We start from the raw sequence: 23,219 nt of genomic DNA, 5'->3' as shown, positions 1-23,219 counted from the left end.
AAAGCAGATAAAACAAATGTTCCATGAAGAAATGAGAGCGGCTCTTTCGGAGCTGAAACAAGATATTGCTGATATAGGTGAGAGAACTTCAGCAATTGAAGATAAAGTTGATGAAATAGTGGAAGAAATCCCAGAACTACAAGCTACAGTGAGCTCACAACAAGCTCAAATACAAAAATTAGAGGATCATCTGGAAGATCTGGAAAATAGATCTCGTAGATCTAACATTCGCATACGCAATTTACCTGAAAAGTATAATAATCTTCAAGACATCATCACACAGATCTTTCAACAACTACTACCAGAGGAAGATGCATCATTCCTTCTTATGGACAGAGTTCATCGAGCATTGGTGAAACCTCCAACTCCTGGAGCCCACAGAGATGTGATAACAAAACTCCATTACTACCATATCAAAGACAGAATTATGCAAGTGGTGAGGGGAGTTCCAGAGATCACTTTTGAGGGTCACAAAATCCAAATATTTGCAGACCTATCCCCTATCACTTTGAAAAAAAGAAGGGAATTCAAGCCAATAGTAGCAGCCCTTGCCAATGCTCAGATCAAATATAGATGGGGATTCCCCTTTAAGTTGTCTTTTACAGTGGACAAAACATCATACTCCTGTGTCACAGTTGAAGAAGGACAGGCTCCATATTGATAAATCATCCGATACACCTTCTCAATCTCCTAAGTAGCAGAGAAAAGCCCTGACACGAACCTGGACACCAGTGCTAAAGAATGGGAAGACCAAGAAGCAAAACCAAGAGCCGGAGAGTCCAACTTGACCTACAGAATCATAGCCAATGTCTTAACTGTAACCTCACATGCTCCCTAAGGTATCTAACCCTTTACATATATGGGGAGCCCTAAAAGCTTTCACCAGAGGGATTTTGATAAAAGAATCTAGTAAACAGAATAAAGCCTATCTGGCACAACTAGAAAACCTTAGAAATGAGATCAAGCATCTGCAATCACAACATCAGATATCACATGATAACATCACATTAAAATTATTGGGGGAGAAAAAATATGCTCTGGATCAATTATTGACAAAGGAGGCTGCCAGGTCCCTAAAACTTGTTGATGCCCAATACTTTATACAAGCCAATAAGCCTGATAAACTACTAGCACTTACATTAAAAGAAATAACTAGGACGTCCTCGGTACCACAAATTCAAAAGAATGATGGGCAGATCTCGAATCACCCACAGGTCATTGCTGACACTTTTGCTCAGTATTACCAGAAACTCTATGCCTTGCCCTCACTCAAAAATCCTATCACATTGGATAAGGAAACAAATGAATTTTTACAGGAATGTAACTTGCCTAAGATAGCGACAGAATATCTAGATAAACTAAATTCGCCAATAACCATTCATGAGGTTAAGCTAGCAATACGTAACTTGAAGATAAGCAAGGCACCTGGCCCTGATGGGTACTCAGGTATCTTTTATAAAACATTTGTACAGGATCTCAGCCCCATTTTGGTTAAAATATTTAATCATATGTTAGAAGGGGGAGCTGTTCCTAAAGAACTATTAGAAGCTCGTATATCAGTTATTCCTAAGCCTGGAAAATGTAAACAACACTGTAAAAACTATAGGCCTATCTCATTGATTAATTTAGATATTAAATTATTTACTAAAATTTTAGCAACCAGATTAAACGATATTCTCCCAAAACTTATCCATCAGGATCAAGTGGGATTTATTCGCAATAGGGAGGCCCCAGATAACATTAGGAAAATTATAAATCTCGTGGACTTTGCCTCAAAGCAAAAAGTGCCTTCTCTGTTTCTTTCATTAGATGCAGAGAAGGCATTTGATCGGGTAAATTGGAAGTATCTAGCTGCGGTGTTAAAAAATATGGGTTTCATGGGGAATTTTTGTACGGCAGTTTCGGCAATCTACTCCAGCCCCTCTGCCTTCATAAAAATAGCGGGTTATAAGTCCTCCTCCATACAAATTCTTAATGGAACCAGACAAGGGTGCCCTTTGTCGCCATTATTGTTCTCCCTATGCATTGAACCGTTGGCAACTAGTATTAGGCAAAATGTTGATATTAGCGGGATTCAGAGAGGTGAAAGAGAGCACAAGATCAGCCTATTCGCAGACGATGTTATTTTGTCTATTACCAAACCTATGATCTCCCTTCCCCTAGTATATTCAACCATTAGCAGATTTGCAGACATTTCAGGATACAAGATCAATAATGATAAATGTGAAGCGATCAGCACACATCTCCCAGAACATACCAAAAAACTACTAACCTTGAATTTCGACTTTAATTGGGCTGATAAAGGTATGAAGTACTTGGGTATCATAATTCCAAATAATTTAGACCTTCTCTACAAATTAAATTACGCTCCCATGTTTGTTCATATCAAAAATTTGTTATTAAGGTGGAACAAGCTCAATATTTCCCTGTATGGTAGGCTAACGTCGATCAAAATGACAGTTTTACCAAAAAATTTGTACTTCTTCCGCTCCTTACCTATAAATATACCTGTCTCCATATTACGGAAAACTCAGAAGGATCTGGTAGCGTTTGTTTGGAAGTATGGTAGATCCAGAGTCAATAAACAAACACTTCTTAGACATAAAATAGGAGGAGGGATGGGAATGCCAGATCTGGCAGCGTACTATTACGCTGCTAGGCTGGCACAATCTGCACTATGGCATAACCAGTTAGACAGGATTCAATGGGTTCAAATAGAATCAGATATGATGAGGATACACCCTATATATATAAATTGTTATGGACTGCTAAAAAGGATAGGCCCCCTAATTGGAGAAGCTTCATCACCATATCACACACGTTGACCCTATGGGAAACACTGACATCCAAGTACTCTTTGATACCGAGGGGGTCGAAAGCGACCCCCTTGGTGACATTATCCACTAATTACGACCAGGTCACACAAGAGAAATGGGCAAATAAGGGCTTATATTGGATTGCGGATGCTCTTGTAGGTACGCAGCTAATAAACTTTCAACAATATACTGAACTAAATAGACAAGAGAGAGTGAGCTGGCTTCACTACCTCCAATTAAGAGCAAGAGTAAATGAAGTTCTTGGACACAATAAATTAACCGTTAGCTCCTATATGGAGAGACTCTGTTTAGCCGCGGAAAGGATGAGGGGGGCAATTTCTAACTTATACATACAGCTTAACATCCCACCCAAGCTGAGCAAACTACCGTTTATGGTTAAATGGGAAGAGGAGTTTAATTTTACTTGGACCGCTGAAAGGTGGTGCGATATTTTAAAATCTGGCACTTCTTTCTCTATCTGTGCACACTTGAAGGAAAATTTTATTAAGGTAGCTTATAGATGGTACTTCCATCCTTCAAGATTGCATTCAACGCGGGCAAACACATGTTGTCTGCGGGGATGCACTGAAAGTGGAACATATGCATATATGTGGTGGTACTGTTGCCATGTATCACACATATGGTCCCAAACATCAGCACTCCTTAGTGAAGTCATGGACAAGCAGATTAATTTAACCCCAACCCAAGCATTATTACACGAACCTCTTCCAGGCTTGTCTCCAAGAGCAAATAAGTTAGTGGCACTGATTTGCACTATAAATAAGATAACCATTGCAAGGTATTGGAAGACCATGATTCCCTATTTTCTGATAATTAGGAACAAAATTGATCACTATTATCAAATGAGCAGCGCCTCTGCAGATATATTAGATAATAAAGAACAGTTTCTGCGAATGTGGGAACCCTGGATAATGTACAGTGAGGCCAAAAATAAATAAAAGGGATGGGGGTGGATGGGATGGGGGCATCAGACACGGTCCCTGCCATCTCCTCTCCTGCTCAGTTAGTTTGGGTGGGTCACAGCACATTTCCACATTTTTTTTTTGTGTTCATAAAGTCGAATCCAATCTTCCCTTGGGCAGGGGCCAGAATTTCAGATAAATTGTTCAGGGAATACACTAGTATCTTCACTGGCCGGGTCCTCCTCCAAATGGGCTAAGTACCTTTGGTCATCTCAGATGGTGGTAAGAAGAATTGTAAAATGTTTGAGAATGTAATGCGGTTGGTCTGATTTGCTACTTGTAATTTGTAAACTGTTGACAAATCAATAAAAACTTTTTTTCATAAAAAAAAAAAAATGAACAAAACATCTAACAAATTGTTGAAGCACTTGCTTTTAGTGATGTCGCGAATAGTTCGCCGGCTGTGTGCGAACATATGCGATGTTCGATCCGCCCCCTATTCGTCATCATTGAGTAATACTTTGACCCTGTACCTCACAGTCAGCAGACACATTCCAGCCAATCAGCAGCAGACCCTCCCTCCCAGACCCTCCTACCTCCTGGACAGCATCCATTTTAGATTCATTTGGAAGCTGCATTGTTAGTGAGAGGAGGGACAGTGTAGCTGCTGCTGAGTTAATAGGGAAATCGATAGCTAGGCTAGTGTATTCAGTGTCCACTACAGTCTTGAAGGACTCATCTGATCTCTGCTGTAAGGACAGCACCCCAAAAAGCCCTTTTTAGGGCTAGAACATCAGTCTGCTTTTTTTTTTTCCCTGTGTAATCTAATTGCAGTTGCCTGCCTGCCAGCGTGTGTGTCAGGCTCACAGCGTATACTGTGCCCACTTGCCCAGTGCCACCACTCATATCTGGTGTAACAGTAGTGTATATTTAAAAAAAAAACAACACTTTTTTGACTGTGTTAAATAATAGCAGTCAGTTTCCTTCACACGCGTGCGTTTCCAGTGTCACCCCAGTGCAACTCATATCTGTGGTAACAGTAGTGTAGATTTAAAAAAAAAAAAACACTTTTTTGACTGTGTTAAATAATAGCAGTCAGTTTCCTTCACACGTGTGCGTTTCAGTGCCTGCCTGCTAGGGCACAGTGTCACCCCAGTGCAACTCATATCTGGTGTAACAGTAGTGTAGATTTAAAAAAAAAACACTTTTTTGACTGTGTTAAATAATAGCAGTCAGTTTCCTTCACACGTGTGCGTTTCAGGGCCTGCCTGCCAGGGCACAGTGTCACCCCAGTGCAACTCATATCTGGTGTAACAGTAGTGTAGATTTAAAAAACAACAACACTTTTTTGACTGTGTTAAATAATAGCAGTCAGTTTCCTTCACACGTGTGCGTTTCAGTGCCTGCCTGCTGATGACACCCAGATCTACCTCTCCACCCCTGCTCTCTCTCCCTCTGTCCTTTCTCATGTCAGCGACTGCTTATCTGGTATTTCTTCCTGGATGGCCTCTCACCACCTAAAGATTAACATGTCCAAGACTGAGCTCCTTCTTATCCCCCCCTCAAGTTCTACGCCGACTTCTGACTTCTCTATCCCTGTTGACGGCATCACCATTTCCCCATCGCCCCAAGTCTGCTTCCTCAGTCCAGGTGTTAGTCCCCTTGAAACTACTTTTCCATCACTATTGTGGCCACAAAGAGTTCCTCATGGGTTTTAAAGTTTGTCTGCCCATTGAAGTCAATGGCGGTTCGCCCGGTTGTGGAAGTTTGCGTTCGCCATTCGCGAACCCAAATTTTTATGTTCGTGACATCACTACTTGCTTTATAATCAAGGGAGGCCAGGGCTATGAAGATATGGGGTAATACAAATAGTGACTAACCTTATAGCCTATATGGCACAAGGCCTCTAGGATAGAACTTCTTAACTGCAACCTAAATCACTTGCATCCCAGCTAGGTCATATGCAATGTCAGGTTAGCGTCTGAGCAATAAGTGTTGTTTTTTTCTGTACAGAGTGCTCCATTGAAATCTATGGGGAGAAAAAGTAAGCACAGTCACAATATCCGAAGTCCTAGTTAGCGCATACGGTTTCACTCACACACTAACTTTTTACTTTCAACTTACAATACACGTGCTAACCCATTCTTATTAAAAGTTTACTTCCAGCGTGCCACCTTAGCCCTTATTCTTTGTATTGATAAGCTTATCTTACTAGGGCCTTGAAAAACTAGTTTACAATCGCCTAACCCACTTTCTGTCCACCAACTCCTTGCTTGACCCACTGCAATCCGGTTTCCGCCCAAAACATTCAACTGAGACTGCCCTTACCAAGGTTATAAACGATCTTCTCTCTGCAAAAAATATTGGCCACTACTCTATACTCATCTTACTCGACCTCTCAGCTGCCTTCGACACAGTTGACCACCCCCTCCTCCTACAGACCCTTAGCTCTTTTGGCCTCTGTGACACTGCTCTTCCTGGATTCACTCCTATCTTTCCCACAGGTCTTTTTCTGTGTCATTTGCCGGTGACTCCTCCTCACCTATACCTCTGTCTGTTGGTGTACCTCAAGGATCTGTTCTGGGTCCTCTACTCTTCTCTATCTATACTTCTTCGCTGGGTAAACTTATCAACAGTTATGGCTTCAAATATCAACTCTATGCTGATGACACCCATATCTACCTCTCCACCCCTGCTCTCTCTCCCTCTGTCCTTTCTCATGTCAGAGACTGCTTATCTAGTATTTCTTCCTGGATGGCCTCTCACCACCTAAAGATTAACATGTCCAAGACTGAGCTCCTTCTTATCCCCCCTCAAGTTCTATGCCAACTTCTGACTTCTCTATCCCTGTTGATGGCATCACCATTTCCCCATCGCCCCAAGTCCGCTGCCTCAAATCTATCCTTCGTCCTCCATATCCAATTATTTTCTACATCCTGCTGCAACCATCTACGCAATATTTCCAAAATTCGCCCTTTTCTGAGTGCTGACACCACAAAGCAAATAATCCACTCCCTTGTTATCTCCCGACTTGACTACTGCAATAACCTACTTGCTGGCCTTCCTCTTTCCCGCCTCTCCCCCCTTCAATCCATCCTAAATGCCTCCGCCAGGCTGATCCACCTTTCCCATCGATCTGCATCTGCTGCACCTCTCTGCGAGTCCCTTCATTGGCTCCCCATTCACAGCAGAATTAAATTCAAAATTCTCACCCTTACATACAAAACTCTCACCAACGCCACTCCCCTCTACCTATCCTCTCTAATACACAAGTATACTCCAGCCCGTCCACTAAGATCCAACAATGGCCTGCTCCTTGCAGCCGCAACTATAACCTCTTCTCATGCTAGACTGCAGGACTTCTGTCGTGCAGCACCTACCCTGGAACACTCTCCCTCATGCTGTCAGGCTTTGCCCTAATCTGTCTTCCTTTAAATGTTCCCTGAAGACTTTTCTGTTCAGGGAAGCCTACCACCCAACTCAATAATAAATTAACTTCACGTACCTAACATTTCCCTCATCTAACTCTGTATTAACATCTTTCCAAATCTTGCAGTCCTAACCTCCTGTTTCTCAACCTCCTACCCTTCTAGATTGTAAATTCCCACGGGAATAGGGCCCTCAATCCCTCCTGTATGTGTTTGTAAATTTTGTCCTGTCTTTTACAAGTCTTGTATTGTTTTATTTAAATGATTTGTATCCATGGGCAGCGCTGCGGAATATGTTAGCCCTTCATAAATAAAGTATAATAATAGGGCCAGATTACAAGTGGTGCGCTAAATATATTTTCCCCTTGCACGCTAACACCGCTTAAAAGTTAACTTTTAACGTGGGTGTGTTAGCACACTTATTACAAGTTTAAAGTTTAAAACTAGTATGCAAGTGAAACCTGGTGCACTAATTTCAGGACTTCAGATATCTCGCATTAACTTCAGGATTTAGGATATCATGAGCAAAAAGTGTTAGTTTTTTTTGAAAGCTCGCTGCATTAAAGATTATAGGGAGAAGAAGTTAACACGGTTGCAATATCCGAAGTCCCGAAGTTAGTGCTCGTCATGTTTCGCTTGCACACAAACTATTTACTTTTAACTTGTAATATGTGTGCAAATTAGCACGGTCGCAATATTGCTTATTGTGACTCCCGCAAGCGATAGCGCCACTTAATCTGGCATTAAATGCTGTTAAATATTTTTTTAAAATTCCAGGTACCATCACAATAAAGTTTATTATCAGCAGAATTCAGTCCTCATTGGATGAAAGGTACATTTATTTATTTGTTGCTGGCATCCAAAGGGTAATAATCACTGCTCATGTGTGAAAAATATATAAGGCATATATGGCATTTAGTGAGCCAACCTACCACTCATGTCCAGCATTTTTGTGAAGGGCAACTGGCAACCCTAGTTAGTGCCACACTTGTCTGCCTGAATGAGTTATGTTTGCAAACAAACGGCTAGATTATGAGTTGTGCGTTAGGCTTAAAAAGCAACGTTGACCAGTCCTAACGCTGCTTTTTTAACGCCCGCTGGTATTACGAGTCTTGCAGGTACAGGTGTACCGCTCACTTTTTTGGCCAGACTTGGAAATACTGCAAATCCACTTACGTAAATTGCGTATCCTCTTTTTTCAATGGGACTTGCATAGCACCTGTATTACGAGTTTGCCAAAAAGTAAGCGGTAGACCCTATCCTGTTAAGACTGGTACCGCATTTTAAAGTCAATAGTTAAGAGTTTTACACTACAACGCCGTAGCATAAAAATCTTAACTAAAGTGCTAAAAAGTACACTAACACCCATAAACTACCTATTAACCCCTAAACCGAGGCCCTCCCGCATCGCAAACACTAAAAAAAAATGTAACCCCTAATCTGCCGAACCAGACATCGCCCCCACTATAATAAACCCCTAAACCGCCGCACTCCCGCCTTGCAAACATTAGTTAAATATTATTAATCCCCTAATCTGCTGGCCCTAACATCGCCACCACTTACCTACATTTATTAACCCCTAATCTGCCGCACCCAATGTCGCCGCCATTATATTAAAGTTATTAACCCCTAAACCTAAGTCTAACCCTAAACCTAACACCCCCTAACTTAAATATAATTAAAAGAAATCAAAATAAATATTCCCATCATTAACTAAATTATTCCTATTTAAACCTAAATACTTACCTATAAAATAAATCCTAAACTAGCTACAATATAACTAATAGTTACATTGTAGCTAGCTTAGGGTTTATTTTTATTTTACAGGCAAGTTTGTATTTATTTTAACTAGGTAGAAAAGTTATTAAATAGTTATTAACTATGTACTATCTACCTAGCTAAAATAAATACAAAAGTACCTGTAAAATAAAAACCTAAACTAAGTTACAACAATTACACCTAACACTACTCTATAATTAAATTAATTCCCTAAATTAAAGGGACACTGTACCCAAATTTTTCTTTCAGGATTCAGATAGAGCATGAAATTTTAAGCATCTTTCTAATATACTCCTATTATCAAATTTTCTTCATTCTATTGGTATCTTTATTTGAAATGCAAGAATGTAACTTTAGATGCCGGCCCATTTTTGGTGAACAACCTGGGTTGTCCTTGCTGATTGGTGGAGAAATTCATGCACCAATGAAAAAGTGCTGTCCAGAGTTCTGGATAAAAAAAAGCTTAGATGCCTTCTTTTTCAAATAAAGATATCAAGAGAACGAAGAAAAATTGATAATAGGAGTAAATTAGAAAGTTGCTTAAAATTGAATGCTCTATCTGAATCACGAAAGAAAAAATTTGGGTTCCGTGTCCCTTTAAATACAATTAAATACAATTAAATAAAATTAGCTAAATTAAAAAACAAACACTAAATTACAGAAAATAATAAAAAAATTACAAGATTTTTAAAGTAATTACACCTTATCTAATCCCCCTAACAAAATAAAAAAGACCCCCCAAAATAAAAAAGCCCTACCCTACACTAAATTACAAATAGCCCTTAAAAGGGCCTTTTGCGGGGCATTGCCCCAAAGTAATCAGCTCTTTTACCTGTAAAAAAAATTACAAATCCCCCCCCCAACATTAAAACCCACCACCCACACAACCAACCCTACTCTAAAACCCACCCAATACCCCCTTAAAAAACCTAACACTAACCCCTTGAAGATCACCTTACCGGGAGAAGTCTTCATCCAACCAAGCCGAAGTCCTCAACGAAGCCGGGAGAAGTCTTCATCCAAGCCGGGCGAAGTGGTCCTCCAGATGGGCAGAAGTCTTCATCCAGACGGCATCTTCTATCTTTATCCATCCTGCACGGAGCGGGTCCATCTTCAAGATTGCATCAGCCAATAGGATATTTTCTACCTTAATTCCGATTGGTTGATAGAATTCTATCAGCCAATTGGAATTGAAGGGACGCCATCTTGGATGACGTCATTTAAAGGAACCTTCATTCAGTGTTAGCCCTCGGATGAAGAGGATGCTCTGCGTCGGATGTCTTGAAGATGGACCCGCTGCGCACCGGATGGATGAAGATAGAAGATGCCGTCTGGATGAAGACTTCTGCCCGTGTGGAGGACCACTTCGCCCAGCTTGGATGAAGACTTCTCCTGGCTTCGTCGAGGACTTCGCCCGGGTTGGATGAAGACTTCTCCCAGTAAGGTGATCTTCAAGGGGTTAGTGTTAGGTTTTTTTAAGGGTGTATTGGGTGGGTTTTAGAGTTTGGTTGGTTGTGTGGGTGGTGGGTTTTAATGTTGGGGGGATTTGTAATTTTTTTTACAAGTAAAAGAGCTGATTACTTTGGGGCAATGCCCCGCAAAAGGCCCTTTTAAGGGCTATTTGTAATTTAGTGTAGGGTAGGGCTTTTTTATTTCTGGGGGCTTTTTTATTTTGTTAGGGGGATTAGATTAGATTAAAAATCTTGTAATTTATTATTATATTATTTTCTGTAATTTAGTGTTTGTTTGTTTTTTGTACTTTAGCTAGTTTTATTTAATTGTATTTAATTTAGGGAATTACTTTAATTATAGTGTAGTGTAAGGTGTAATTGTAATTTTATTTTACAGGTACTTTTGTATTTATTTTAGCTAGGTAGCTAGTAAATAGTTAATAACTATTTACTAACTATTCTACCTAGTTAAAATAAACTTGCCTGTAAAATAAAAATAATCCCTAAGCTAGCTACAATGTAACTATTAGTTATATTGTAGCTAGCTTAGGGTTTATTTTATAGGTAAGTATTTAGTTTTAAATAGGAATAATTTAGTTAATGATAGGAATATTTATTTCGATTTATTTTAATTATATTTAAGTTAGGGGGTGTTAGGTTTAAGGTTAGACTTAGGTTTAGGGGTTAATAACTTTAATATAGTGGTGGCGATGTTGGGGGGCGGCAGAGTGAGGTTAATAAATGTAGGTAGGTGGCGGCGATGTTAGGGCCGGCAGAGTAGGGGTTAATAATATTTAACTAATGTTTGCAAGGCGGGAGTGCGGCGGTTTAGGGGTTAATATGTTTATTATAGTGTTTATTATAGTGGCGGCGGCGACGTTGGGGGCAGCAGATTAGGGGTTAATAAGTGTAGGTAGGTGGCGGCGACATTGGGGCGGCAGAGTAGGGGTTAATAAATATAATGTAGGTGGCGGCGACATTGGGGCGGCAGATTAGGGGTTAATAAATATAATGTAGGTGACGGCGATGTTGGGGGCAGCAGATTAGGGGTTCATAAGTATAATGTAGGTGGTGGCGGAATCCGGAGCAGCAGTTTAGGGGTTTATAATTACAATGTAGGTGTCGGTGATGTCGGGGGCGGCAGATTAGGGTTTAATAAGTGTAAGATTAGGGGTGTTTAGACTCGGGGTTCATGTTAGGGTGTTAGGTGTAGACATAAAATGTATTTCCCCTTAGAAATCAATGGGGCTGCGTTAAGGAGTTTTACGCTGCTTTTTTGCAGGTGTTAGACTTTTTTTTCAGCCGGCTCTCCCTGTTGATTCCTATGGGGAAATCGTGCACGAGCATGTTACACCAGCTCACTGCTAACATAAGCAGCGCTGGTATTGGAGTGCCGTAATGAGCAAAATTTTGCTCAACGCTCACTTCTTGTCTGGTTTGTAAAAACTTGTAATACCAGCGCTGTCTGTAAGTGAGCGGTGAGCATAAACTGCTCGTTAGCACCGCACAGCCAACACAAAACTCGTAATCTAGGTGAAATAATTTATTGTGGTCATCGGTCAGAAATGCCTTACCTAGCTCATTTATTTTTCTATCTCAAAAATCATCAGCTCCCAAAATTAAAAAACAAAACAAAACAGAAATATTGTTTTATTGTGCTCTGTTCACCACATGATACATTTTTTAATTACTTCAATTTGCCTTCAAGCTTTCTCCATTAGAACACCCAAACATTTTAAGCTAACAGCAAACTAATCTGATGTGACTGTGTATCATTCATGTTATTGCATTACTGTGAGACATTTAGTTAAGATATTTGTTGTTGAAAAATGTGTTTAATTCTTATACCCTCAACTGATCAATGCAGAAACATGTTTTACTGCAGTAATATAACCTTCCCTTTTGCACTTAGTAGGTAAAAGAATACAACAGCTATGCAAAACAAGATAATTTAAATTATTATTTTATAAGACATTTAAATCTTTGATGCCACTGTTATTGTATAAGCCAGTTTCCTTGCCTACACTCATATTTTACAGTTCTTAAAAAATAATATTAAGTCGTTGAATAAGGGGTAGCCATGCAAACCTAACAACAATGTGATCTCTTTAACAACTGAAATACAGAAGGGAAGCGCTCAACTGGGGATGGACTATGCTTAATAGCCTGTCCTATGGGATGGTCTCCACCCAGGGTAAAACCTCTTTTTGCCCTACCTGTACAGGAGAACTCTCCTGCAGTACATCCGTCTGATCCCTTCCAAAAGGACAGCCCATCCATGAAAATACCAGACAATATTGTCCTCTGAACAAAAGATTTGCACAGTTAACCCCAGATGTACGATCCGGCGTATATGAGCCTAGTTGGTGGATGTGCAGCAATATCCCTCTAGGCACAGTAGACAAGGGGTACACGTCTGGTTGTTCCAATACTCCTTTGGAGACTAAAATACAGAAGACAAATGCTCACCTGGGGATGGACAGTGCTTTACAGCCTACCCTATAGAATGGTCACTTTTGGCCCAAGCTGTGCCTTTCACAGAACTACAATATGATCATTTAAAGGCAAAGATCTAAATACCACAAAATGTGATATCTTTAACATCTGTACATGAGTAATGTTTAGTTTTCCTTTTATAGAAGTGGTACTTAGGATGCTGGTGCAGATTTGTATTAACAGTATCAGTGAACAAACTAAATTAATAGTTAAAGGGACTGTCTACATGAAAATTTGTATTGTTTAAAAATATAGATAATTTCTTTATTACCCATTCCCCAGTTTTGCATAACCATCACTGTTATATTAATACACGTTTTACCTTTGTGATTACCTTGTATCTAATCCTCTGCCGACTGCCCACTTAACTCAGTTATTTTAACAGACTGTGCTGACTCATAAATAACTCTATGGGAGTGAGTACAACGTTGTCTATATGGCACACATGAACTAGCACTATCTAACTCTGAAAAACTGTCAAAATGCACTGAGATAAAAGACGACCCTCAACGGCTTAGAAATTAGCCTATGAGGTTTAGCTTTCAACAAAGAATACCAATAGAACAAAACTATTTTGATGAGAATAGTACATTGGAAAGTTGTTTAAAATTGCATGCCCTATCTAAATCATGAAAGTTTAATTTTGACAAGACTGTCCCTTTACAGGTACACAAAGTCAAAATTCATTCATAATTCAGATAGAGATACACGCTCCTTGGTATCTTCTCATGCTAAGTTTCAACAAAGGATACTCGCATAAAGAAGTAAATTTGAAAACAGAAATAAATTGCATGTTTTTTTATTATATGTTAGGAATCAAGTACTTTTAATCTTGACTTCCATGCCCCTTTAATCAAATAAAAATGTAAAGTGTAAACAAATTAAAAAGTGAAAAATTCCTAAAATGAAGTTACATTTATGCTACATCACTTGAAAATGAAGCAGCATAACTGTAAAAAGCTGAATAGAAAATAATACACGAACATCTCCGTGTAAAAAAGAAAAATATTTTACTTCAAAATTCCTTTAGCTCAACAAAGTAAGTGTTCTGTGAGCAGTTACCTTTCAGCTACTCTTTTTACTTAAAAAGAAACAGCCAATCAAACCTAAATTGTGAGTTAACTGTCCTTTTAAACACTTATGCAAGAAACACATTAGAAAATGATCTTTTTACACTTTTATATACCTTTAATATATTGATCCAGTCTGAAAAAAATCTACCACAGAAATGCCAAGCAGTCCTTTTATGAAAAGAGACTGGCTAATAAGGACAACAGCTTCTGACTTACTTGGTGATAGAGACATGTTTCTGCAGGTGTGACAAAAAACCCACCTTATTCAGACCATGAACATGAGATAAAATAAACTTTGAATACCCAATCAATGAAACAAGTTTACTACAATATCACTTTAACACAAAGAGTTAGTAATCCCCCACGGACACATGTAAAAGGGTCTCTATTCTAGGACAGTCCTTAGTTGGACAGTCTTTACTGTGTATGACTCTCATGCTGCAAGATATTTCTATCTCATAAATTACACTAACTAGTAACTACTCAAAAAGAGTCTGGTCATCCATGTTGACTTTTATTAATATATTGTTCATTAACCTTTTATTGTTTCTCATTTGTTTGGCCTTTAAAATAGTAACTTAGCACATGAGACTGCTACTACGACAATAAAATGGATAACTGTATCTTACCATGATTGCTGTGTGAGGTCACTGGGCCACTGAAGACGACACATATTTCCTGTTCTGTTTTGTAACTTTTCGAATGGAATCAAGGTGCTGTAAATTGGATATGGGGACATTATAGTAAATGAAACGCACCACGTTGCTGTAATCACCTTCAAAGCATGGGACTTGGTTTGCCAGACTCTCGACTGCAAAGGCTTACATATGGCACTGTATCGTTCCAGAGATATGGCAACTAGATTGAAGGTTGAAACACTCACTGAGATGCCTGTGGAAGGAAATGAAAAGTTATGTTGTGATTAAAAAGATCACAAAAAAAGGAAAATTAATCTTGAGCTATATTATCTTAGCCTTTTGGTGCAGAAGCAGTAAGCGAAAAATAATTTATAATACAAAATTGATACTGCAATTTACTACTTACTGGGCCAGATTACAAGTGGAGTGCTATTTAGCGCTTTTGCTAGAACATAAACTTCTCTAGAAGTCATCTTTTTGTGCGCGTCGGATGGTATGCGAATTATAAGTTGAAAGTAAAAGCCTCAAGTGCGCTTACATCTGGAATTTGCAATATTGTGACAGCATTAACATATTCTCCCCAATGGAGAGGGCAGAACAAAAACCATTAGACCTATCGCTTACGCGATAACCGAAAGGAGTTATTGATGTTTTACTTTCCAATGTTTTTCACTTACAGAACAATCAACTAAATTACAAGTTACGGCTATACCGCTGAAAATCAGAGACCAGTAGTTATTGATTCTGCAAAACAAAAATGTTTCACAAAACTCATAACAAAAATGTTACAATGTACACTAACACCCATAAACTACCTATTAACCCCTAAACTACCACCCCGCATCAAACCCCACCCATAAAATAAAAATAAAAACCTATTTTCCGTAGTGTTAGGATTTTTTAATTTTGTAACAGGTTTTTTATTTTTTATTTTATTGTAATTTTTTAAAATAGTAATGTTAGGTTTATTTATTGTTTAAGCTTATTTTTTTTATTTCACAGGTAAGTTTTTATTTATTTGAAGGTAGTTATATTGTACGTTTAATTTAAAGTTAGAGGGGGTGTTAAGTTTAGGGGTTAATAGTTTAATTTAGTGTGTTGCTATGTGGGGGCCGGCGGTTTAGGGGTTAATAGGTTTAGTTTAGTAATTGTGATGTGGGGGGTTTGTCGGTTAAGGGGTTAATTGTGTTGGCAATGTGAGGGGGGTTGGCGGTTTAGGGGATAATAGTTTAATATAGTGTGTCGCTATGTGGGGGGCCGGCGGTTTAGGGGTTAATAGCTTTAGTTTAGTAATTGTGATGTGGGGGTCGGCAGTTATTTTATTATTATTATTATTATTATCAGGTATTTATAAAGCGCCAGCAGATTATGCAGCGCTATACAAGTAATAATAGAACATTACAGGGATGCATTACATACACAAACAAACAAGTACAGTATTGGGGTACATTACAGTTGTAGGTGCAATAATTGAGTTAGGCAAAAGGAGAGCAATGCCCTGCCCTTGAGCACAATCAGTAGTAGTTCACTTTAAATACAAAGTGGCCTACAGGTAGAGAGGCTCTCAAGCTTACAATCTAAAGGAGAGGGATGGACACAAAAGGTGAGGGAGAAGGGAAATTAGTCTGATATAAGGCAGGGTAAGCTGAGAGTGAGTGAAGTGTGTGGCAAACAAATGAGGGTTGGGAAAGTGTAACAGAATATGGTAAAGTGTCAGTACAGAGGCTGTGAGTGTGAATTATTGTCTCAATCCTGGTTCATTAGTGCAGCTGCACCTATTTGCTGTTAGGAGGTGTTTATATATTAAGGTAAACACCAGGGTGGGTGATGGAGGGCTAGTGCACGCAGAGTTGCTGGGATATTGCTGTTAATGTGTGAGCTTGAAAGTTGCTGGCAGAGTTGCTGGGATATTGCTGTTAATGTGTGAGCTTGAAAGTTGCTGGCAGAGTTGCTGGGATATTGCTGTTAAGGGGTTAATAAGTTTATTGTAGTTGGCAATGTAGGGAGTCGGTGGTTTAGGGGTTAATAACTTTATTTAGGTGTTAGCGATGCGGTTGGACGGTGGATTAGGGGTTAATATCTTTATTTAGTGTTGGCAAAGTCAGGGGCGGCGGATTAGGGGTATTTAGATTAGGGGTTTGTGTTAGGGTGTTAGATTTTTACATAACTTTCTTGTCCCCATAGACAAGAATGGGGATTGCGTTATAGCTATCGCCATTCCGCAATCGCAGGTGTTAGTTTTTTTTTAACACTTTTTCTTCATTGATGTGTTTGGGGGAAACGTGCATGGGCGCGTCAAGTCAGGACTTGGCTTTTGTGCGGTATGGAGCTTATCGCACCATATCGCACAACACAAGAAAGTTTTTCTGTAACTTGTAATGGCAGCGCTAAGGAAAGTGCGGTACCGCTAAATTTTTAGCGTTATTTATGCACCGGGTTTAGCACATAACTTGTAATTTAGGGGAATGTTATTTTTATTGTAAATACATATTTATATAAATTCCAGTGTATACCTGTAGCTGTATATATCTATTCCTATAGCTATATAGGTGTAGATATTTATTTTACATTAACATTATCAGATACATAGGGAAATATATATTTAAAGGGACAGTCAAGTCCAAAAAAGCTTTCATGATTTAAATAGGGAATGTAATGTTAAACAACTTTCCAATTTACTTTTATCACCAATTTTGCTTTGTTCTCTTGGTATTCTTAGTTGAAAGCTAAACCTAGGAGGTCCATATGCTAATTTCTTAGACCTTGAAGACTGCCTCTAATCTGAATGCATTTTGACCACTAGTTAATGTGTTTCATATAGATAACATTGAGCTCATTCACGTGAAGTTGCCCTGGAGTGAGCACTGATTGGCTAAAATGCAAGTCTGTCAAAAGAACTGAAATAAGGGGGCAGTTTACAGAAGCATAAATACAAGGTAATCACAGAGGTAAAAAGTGTATTTCTATAACACTGTTGGTTATGCAAAACTGGGAAATTGCTAATAAAGGGATTATCTTTCTTTTTAAACAACAAATATTCTGGTGTTGACTATCCCTTTAATAATACAAATTACATTTTTTGTTTCTATGTGAAGAACATAGGAATATAAAATATGTGTAACTACTGTAGATTTGTGTTTTATGATTTAGGGCTAACATAATGTCGGGTTACTGAAAAATAAAGAATTAATAATTTCAAAGTGTGTTTTTTGAAATATTGAATATAAAATATTAAAAACATTAATAATAATGATTACAAATTATTATACATACTGTAGTATATATATATATATATATATATTTATTTTATGGATTATTTAGAATTTTTTACAATATGTATAATAATTTTTAATAATTATTATTAATATTTTTAAAAATGTTATATTTATATTTATGTGTGCAAACCCGACACTCATTAGACCTAAATCGTTATGCCTATTTTACATTCCTATGTTCTTCACATAGATTTTTTTTTATTTATTATTAAATATATATTTTTTTATATATCTGATAATGTTAAATAGATATGTGTACCTATATATCTATAGGAATAGATATACAGGTATAGTTATATACAAATATATATAAAAATCTGTATTTACAATAAAAATAACATTGTTCTGTAAGTGAAGACGATTGGAATATGAAATATGTACAGTAAATATACAGTTCAACATATAAACACATAGAAACATATGAACACACACACATATACAGTATATATATATATATATATATATATATATATATAAAACACATGCATACACATATTATATATACAATATAGCCCTTTGCAGTCAGTGGTGTTTATATGAGTGTAGCTGTAATTTTAAATGTATTTATGTTGTGTTTAGTGCAACTTTTTTTTAACGCACATCCCCTTACACAAGGTTGTCAATCGTGTAAACCTGACAAGCGTAAATTGCGATTGCGCTCTCATGATCTTGTGTAATTTCAACTTGTAATATGAGTGATATTTCTGTCTCAAAAAAAAAACAATTTTGGTTGCGTGCGTTATCGGATTTATTGTGGATGATTGCACGCATTGGAAGGAGCGATCATATTGCAAGTTGAAGGTAAATATGAACGTGTAAGCGCAATCAAGATTTATGCTAGAATAATTAATGCGACCTCAGAGCTCTAGATAACTTTTACACGAGACAAAAAAGTGTCACAAAACAAATAAAAAAAACATTGAAAAGTACAGTTACACTCATAATATCAATATCTGAAAATAATTATTACAAATAACATTGCACAGAAAAGTTATAATAAGGGCTCAAAGATATGAGGTCTCAGGTGATAGGGAAAAAAAAGCTGTAAACGGCTTTAAAGTAGAGGTACAAACATATACATGTCTTACGTTTTAATATGTATATGTATGTATATACTGTATATATATACTGTATATATTTATATATGTGTGTGTGTTTATATGTGTGTACATGTGTACTTATGTATTTATATGTGAATATATGAATTTACAGACATATACAAGTAGTGCAGAATTATTAGGCAAATTAGTATTTTGACCACATCATCCTCTTTATGCATGTTGTCTTACTCCAAGCTGTATAGGCTCGAAAGCCTACTACCAATTAAGCATATTAGGTGATGTGCATCTCTGTAATGAGAAGGGGTGTGGTCTAATGACATCAACACCCTATATCAGGTGTGCATAATTATTAGGCAACTTATTTTCCTTTGACAAAATGGGTCAAAAGAAGGACTTGACAGGCTCAGAAAAGTCAAAAATAGTGAGATATCTTGCAGAGGGATGCAGCACTCTTAAAATTGCAAAGCTTCTGAAGCGTGATCATCGAACAATCAAGCGTTTCATTCAAAATAGTCAACAGGGTCGCAAGAAGCGTGTGGAAAAACCAAGGCGCAAAATAACTGCCCATGAACTGAGAAAAGTCAAACGTGCAGCTGCCAAGATGCCACTTGCCACCAGTTTGGCCATATTTCAGAGCTGCAACATCACTGGAGTGCCCAAAAGCACAAGGTGTGCAATACTCAGAGACATGGCCAAGGTAAGAAAGGCTGAAAGATGACCACCACTGAACAAGACACACAAGCTGAAACGTCAAGACTGGGCCAAGAAATATCTCAAGACTGATTTTTCTAAGGTTTTATGGACTGATGAAATGAGAGTGAGTCTTGATGGGCCAGATGGTTGGGCCCGTGGCTGGATTGGTAAAGGGCAGAGAGCTCCAGTCCGACTCAGACGCCGGCAAGGTGGAGGTGGAGTACTGGTTTGGGCTGGTATCATCAAAGATGAGCTTGTGGGGCCTTTTCGGGTTGAGGATGGAGTCAAGCTCAACTCCCAGTCCTACTGCCAGTTTCTGGAAGACACCTTCTTCAAGCAGTGGTACAGGAAGAAGTCTGCATCCTTCAAGAAAAACATGATTTTCATGCAGGACAATGCTCCATCACACGCGTCCAAGTACTCCACAGCGTGGCTGGCAAGAAAGGGTATAAAAGAAGAAAATCTAATGACATGGCCTCCTTGTTCACCTGATCTCAACCCCATTGAGAACCTGTGGTCCATCATCAAATGTGAGATTTACAAGGAGGGAAAACAGTACACCTCTCTGAACAGTGTCTGGGAGGCTGTGGCTGCTGCTGCACGCAATGTTGATGGTGAACAGATCAAAACACTGACAGAATCCATGGATGGCAGGCTTTTGAGTGTCCTTGCAAAGAAAGGTGGCTATATTGGTCACTGATTTGTTTTTGTTTTGTTTTTGAATGTCAGAAATGTATATTTGTGAATGTTGAGATGTTATATTGGTTTCACTGGTAAAAATAAATAATTGAAATGGGTATATATTTGTTTTTTGTTAAGTTGCCTAATTATTATGCACAGTAATAGTCACCTTCACACACAGATATCCCCCTAAAATAGCTAAAACTAAAAACAAACTAAAAACTACTTCCAAAAATATTCAGCTTTGATATTAATGAGTTTTTTGGGTTCATTGAGAACATGGTTGTTGTTCAATAATAAAATTAATCCTCAAAAATAAAACTTGCCTAATAATTCTGCACTCCCTGTATACACATATAAACACATAAATAAATATGTATAGATATATTGGATTGGAGCACTTTGTAGTCAAGTAGATAAAAAAGCATATATTTTAAAGCATATTTATGCATTATTCATATTTAATTATGTTTTTAACTATGTATTTACTGTAAACATTTTACATTCCAATATAGATAGATATTCCTATACAGTATATATCTGTATATATCTATACCTTTATATAATCATCTATATATAGAGGTATATATATATATATATATATATATATTGTACCATAAAATATATATCTAGAAATATGTATTTATGAATAAATAGAACATATTCTGCTTAGGGAAGAACATTGAATGTGAAATATTCATATTTTTATGTTGGTTTAGCACACTTGAGAAAATGCGATCGGGTTTGCACGTGAGTAGGGTGTTTTTTGCCGACTTTTCTTGCTTCATTGACTTATTTGGGGGAAAACATTTCTGCGGTCGCGTTATTCTATCTTTGTCTTTTTGTGCGCTTTCAGTTAGCGCTTGTGCAAAAACTTCTTACTTTCAACTTGTAATACACGCACTATCCAACTTGAGCAAAAAAACTTACGTCTACTGCAGTTAATGCACGAGTGGGAGCGCAATCTACCACTCCACTTGTAATCCAGCGCTATAGGTATTAGAATATACAGGGAGTGCAGAATTATTAGGCAAATGAGTATTTTGACCACATCATCCTCTTTATGCATGTTGTCTTACTCCAAGCTGTATAGGCTTGAAAGCCTACTACCAATTAAGCATATTAGGTGATGCGCATCTCTGTAATGAGAAGGGGTGTGGTCTAATGACATCAACACCCTATATCAGGTGTGCATAATTATTAGGCAACTTCCTTTCCTTTGGCAAAATGGGTCAAAAGAAGGACTTGACAGGCTCAGAAAAGTCAAAAATAGTGAGATATCTTGCAGAGGGATGCAGCACTCTTAAAATTGCAAAGCTTCTGAAGCGTGATCATCGAACAATCAAGCGTTTCATTCAAAATAGTCAACAGGGTCGCAAGAAGCGTGTGGAAAAACCAAGGCGCAAAATAACTGCCCATGAACTGAGAAAAGTCAAGTGTGCAGCTGCCAAGATGCCACTTGCCACCAGTTTGGCCATATTTCAGAGCTGCAACATTACTGGAGTGCCCAAAAGCACAAGGTGTGCAATACTCAGAGACATGGCCAAGGTAAGAAAGGCTGAAAGATGACCACCACTGAACAAGACACACAAGCTGAAACGTGAAAAGATGAGCTTGTGGGGCCTTTTCGGGTTGAGGATGGAGTCAAGCTCAACTCCCAGTCCTACTGCCAGTTTCTGGGAGACACCTTCTTCAAGCAGTGGTACAGGAAGAAGTCTGCATCCTTCAAGAAAAACATGATTTTCATGCAGGACAATGCTCCATCACACGCGTCCAAGTACTCCACAGAGTGGCTGGCAAGAAAGGGTATAAAAGAAGAAAATCTAATGACATGGCCTCCTTGTTCACCTGATCTGAACCCCATTGAGAACCTGTGGTCCATCATCAAATGTGAGATTTACAAGGAGGGAAAACAGTACACCTCTCTGTCTGGGAGGCTGTGGTTGCTGCTGCACGCAATGTTGATGGTGAACAGATCAAAACACTGACAGAATCCATGGATGGCAGGCTTTTGAGTGTCCTTGCAAAGAAAGGTGGCTATATTGGTCACTGATTTGTTTTTGTTTTGTTTTTGAATGTCAGAAATGTATATTTGTGAATGTTGAGATGTTATATTGGTTTCACTGGTAAAAATAAATAATTGAAATGGGTATATATTTGTTTTTTGTTAAGTTGCCTAATAATTATGCACAGTAATAGTCACCTGCACACACAGATATCCCCCTAAAATAGCTATAACTAAAAACAAACTAAAAACTACTTCCAAAACTATTCAGCTTTGATATTAATGAGTGTTTTGGGTTCATTGAGAACATGGTTGTTGTTCAATAATAAAATTAATCCTCAAAAATACAACTTGCCTAATAATTCTGCACTCCCTGTAGAGCAAAAAGACAACTGTGAGACTAAAGAATGGTATAGAATTAAAAAATATTGACAAGGCTGTCAATAATATCATTATTAACATACTCAATTAATGTCACCTGGACCATAAATTAGATAAATTAAAAAAAAAACTTTAAAAAAAAAAAAAAAAAAAATCTAATTTGTTAGAACATGGTATTTTTGCATTCCTTGCCTTATATAACTATGCGCTTGATGACAGTCCATTAGAAAAATTTATCAAATGATTTATCTACAAAAATAATTTTTAATTTACCTCTATTATCAAATTTACTTTTAGTATCCTTTGTTGAAAAGCATACTTAGGTAGGCTTAGAAGCAACAATGCTCTACTTAGAGCTATTTGTCGATTGGTAGCTACACACTTGTTTCTTTTCATTGGATCCCCAGATGTGTTCTGCTCTGGAACTAATCTTTAAAGGACATGAAACCCCAAAAATGTCTTTCACAATTCAGAGAGAGCATCCAATTTTACACAACTTTACAATTACCTTTTGTTATT

At 38.0% G+C, this 23,219-nt stretch overlaps 1 protein-coding gene across 1 annotated transcript in view; it reads right to left on the bottom strand.

Moving 5' to 3' along the window:
• CCKAR (cholecystokinin A receptor) overlaps positions 1-23,219 on the bottom strand; it is a 328,056-nt gene that overhangs the window by 210,248 nt on the left and 94,589 nt on the right. The window contains exon 3 of the mRNA XM_053704077.1: positions 14,596-14,857. Coding sequence (XP_053560052.1) covers positions 14,596-14,857 — 262 coding nt within the window. The remainder of the gene's footprint in view (positions 1-14,595; positions 14,858-23,219) is intronic.

Source organism: Bombina bombina, chromosome 2, assembly GCF_027579735.1.
Source record: "Bombina bombina isolate aBomBom1 chromosome 2, aBomBom1.pri, whole genome shotgun sequence".
Classification (NCBI taxonomy): Eukaryota; Metazoa; Chordata; class Amphibia; order Anura; family Bombinatoridae; genus Bombina; species Bombina bombina.
This window is presented reverse-complemented; position numbering and strand designations above follow the sequence as displayed.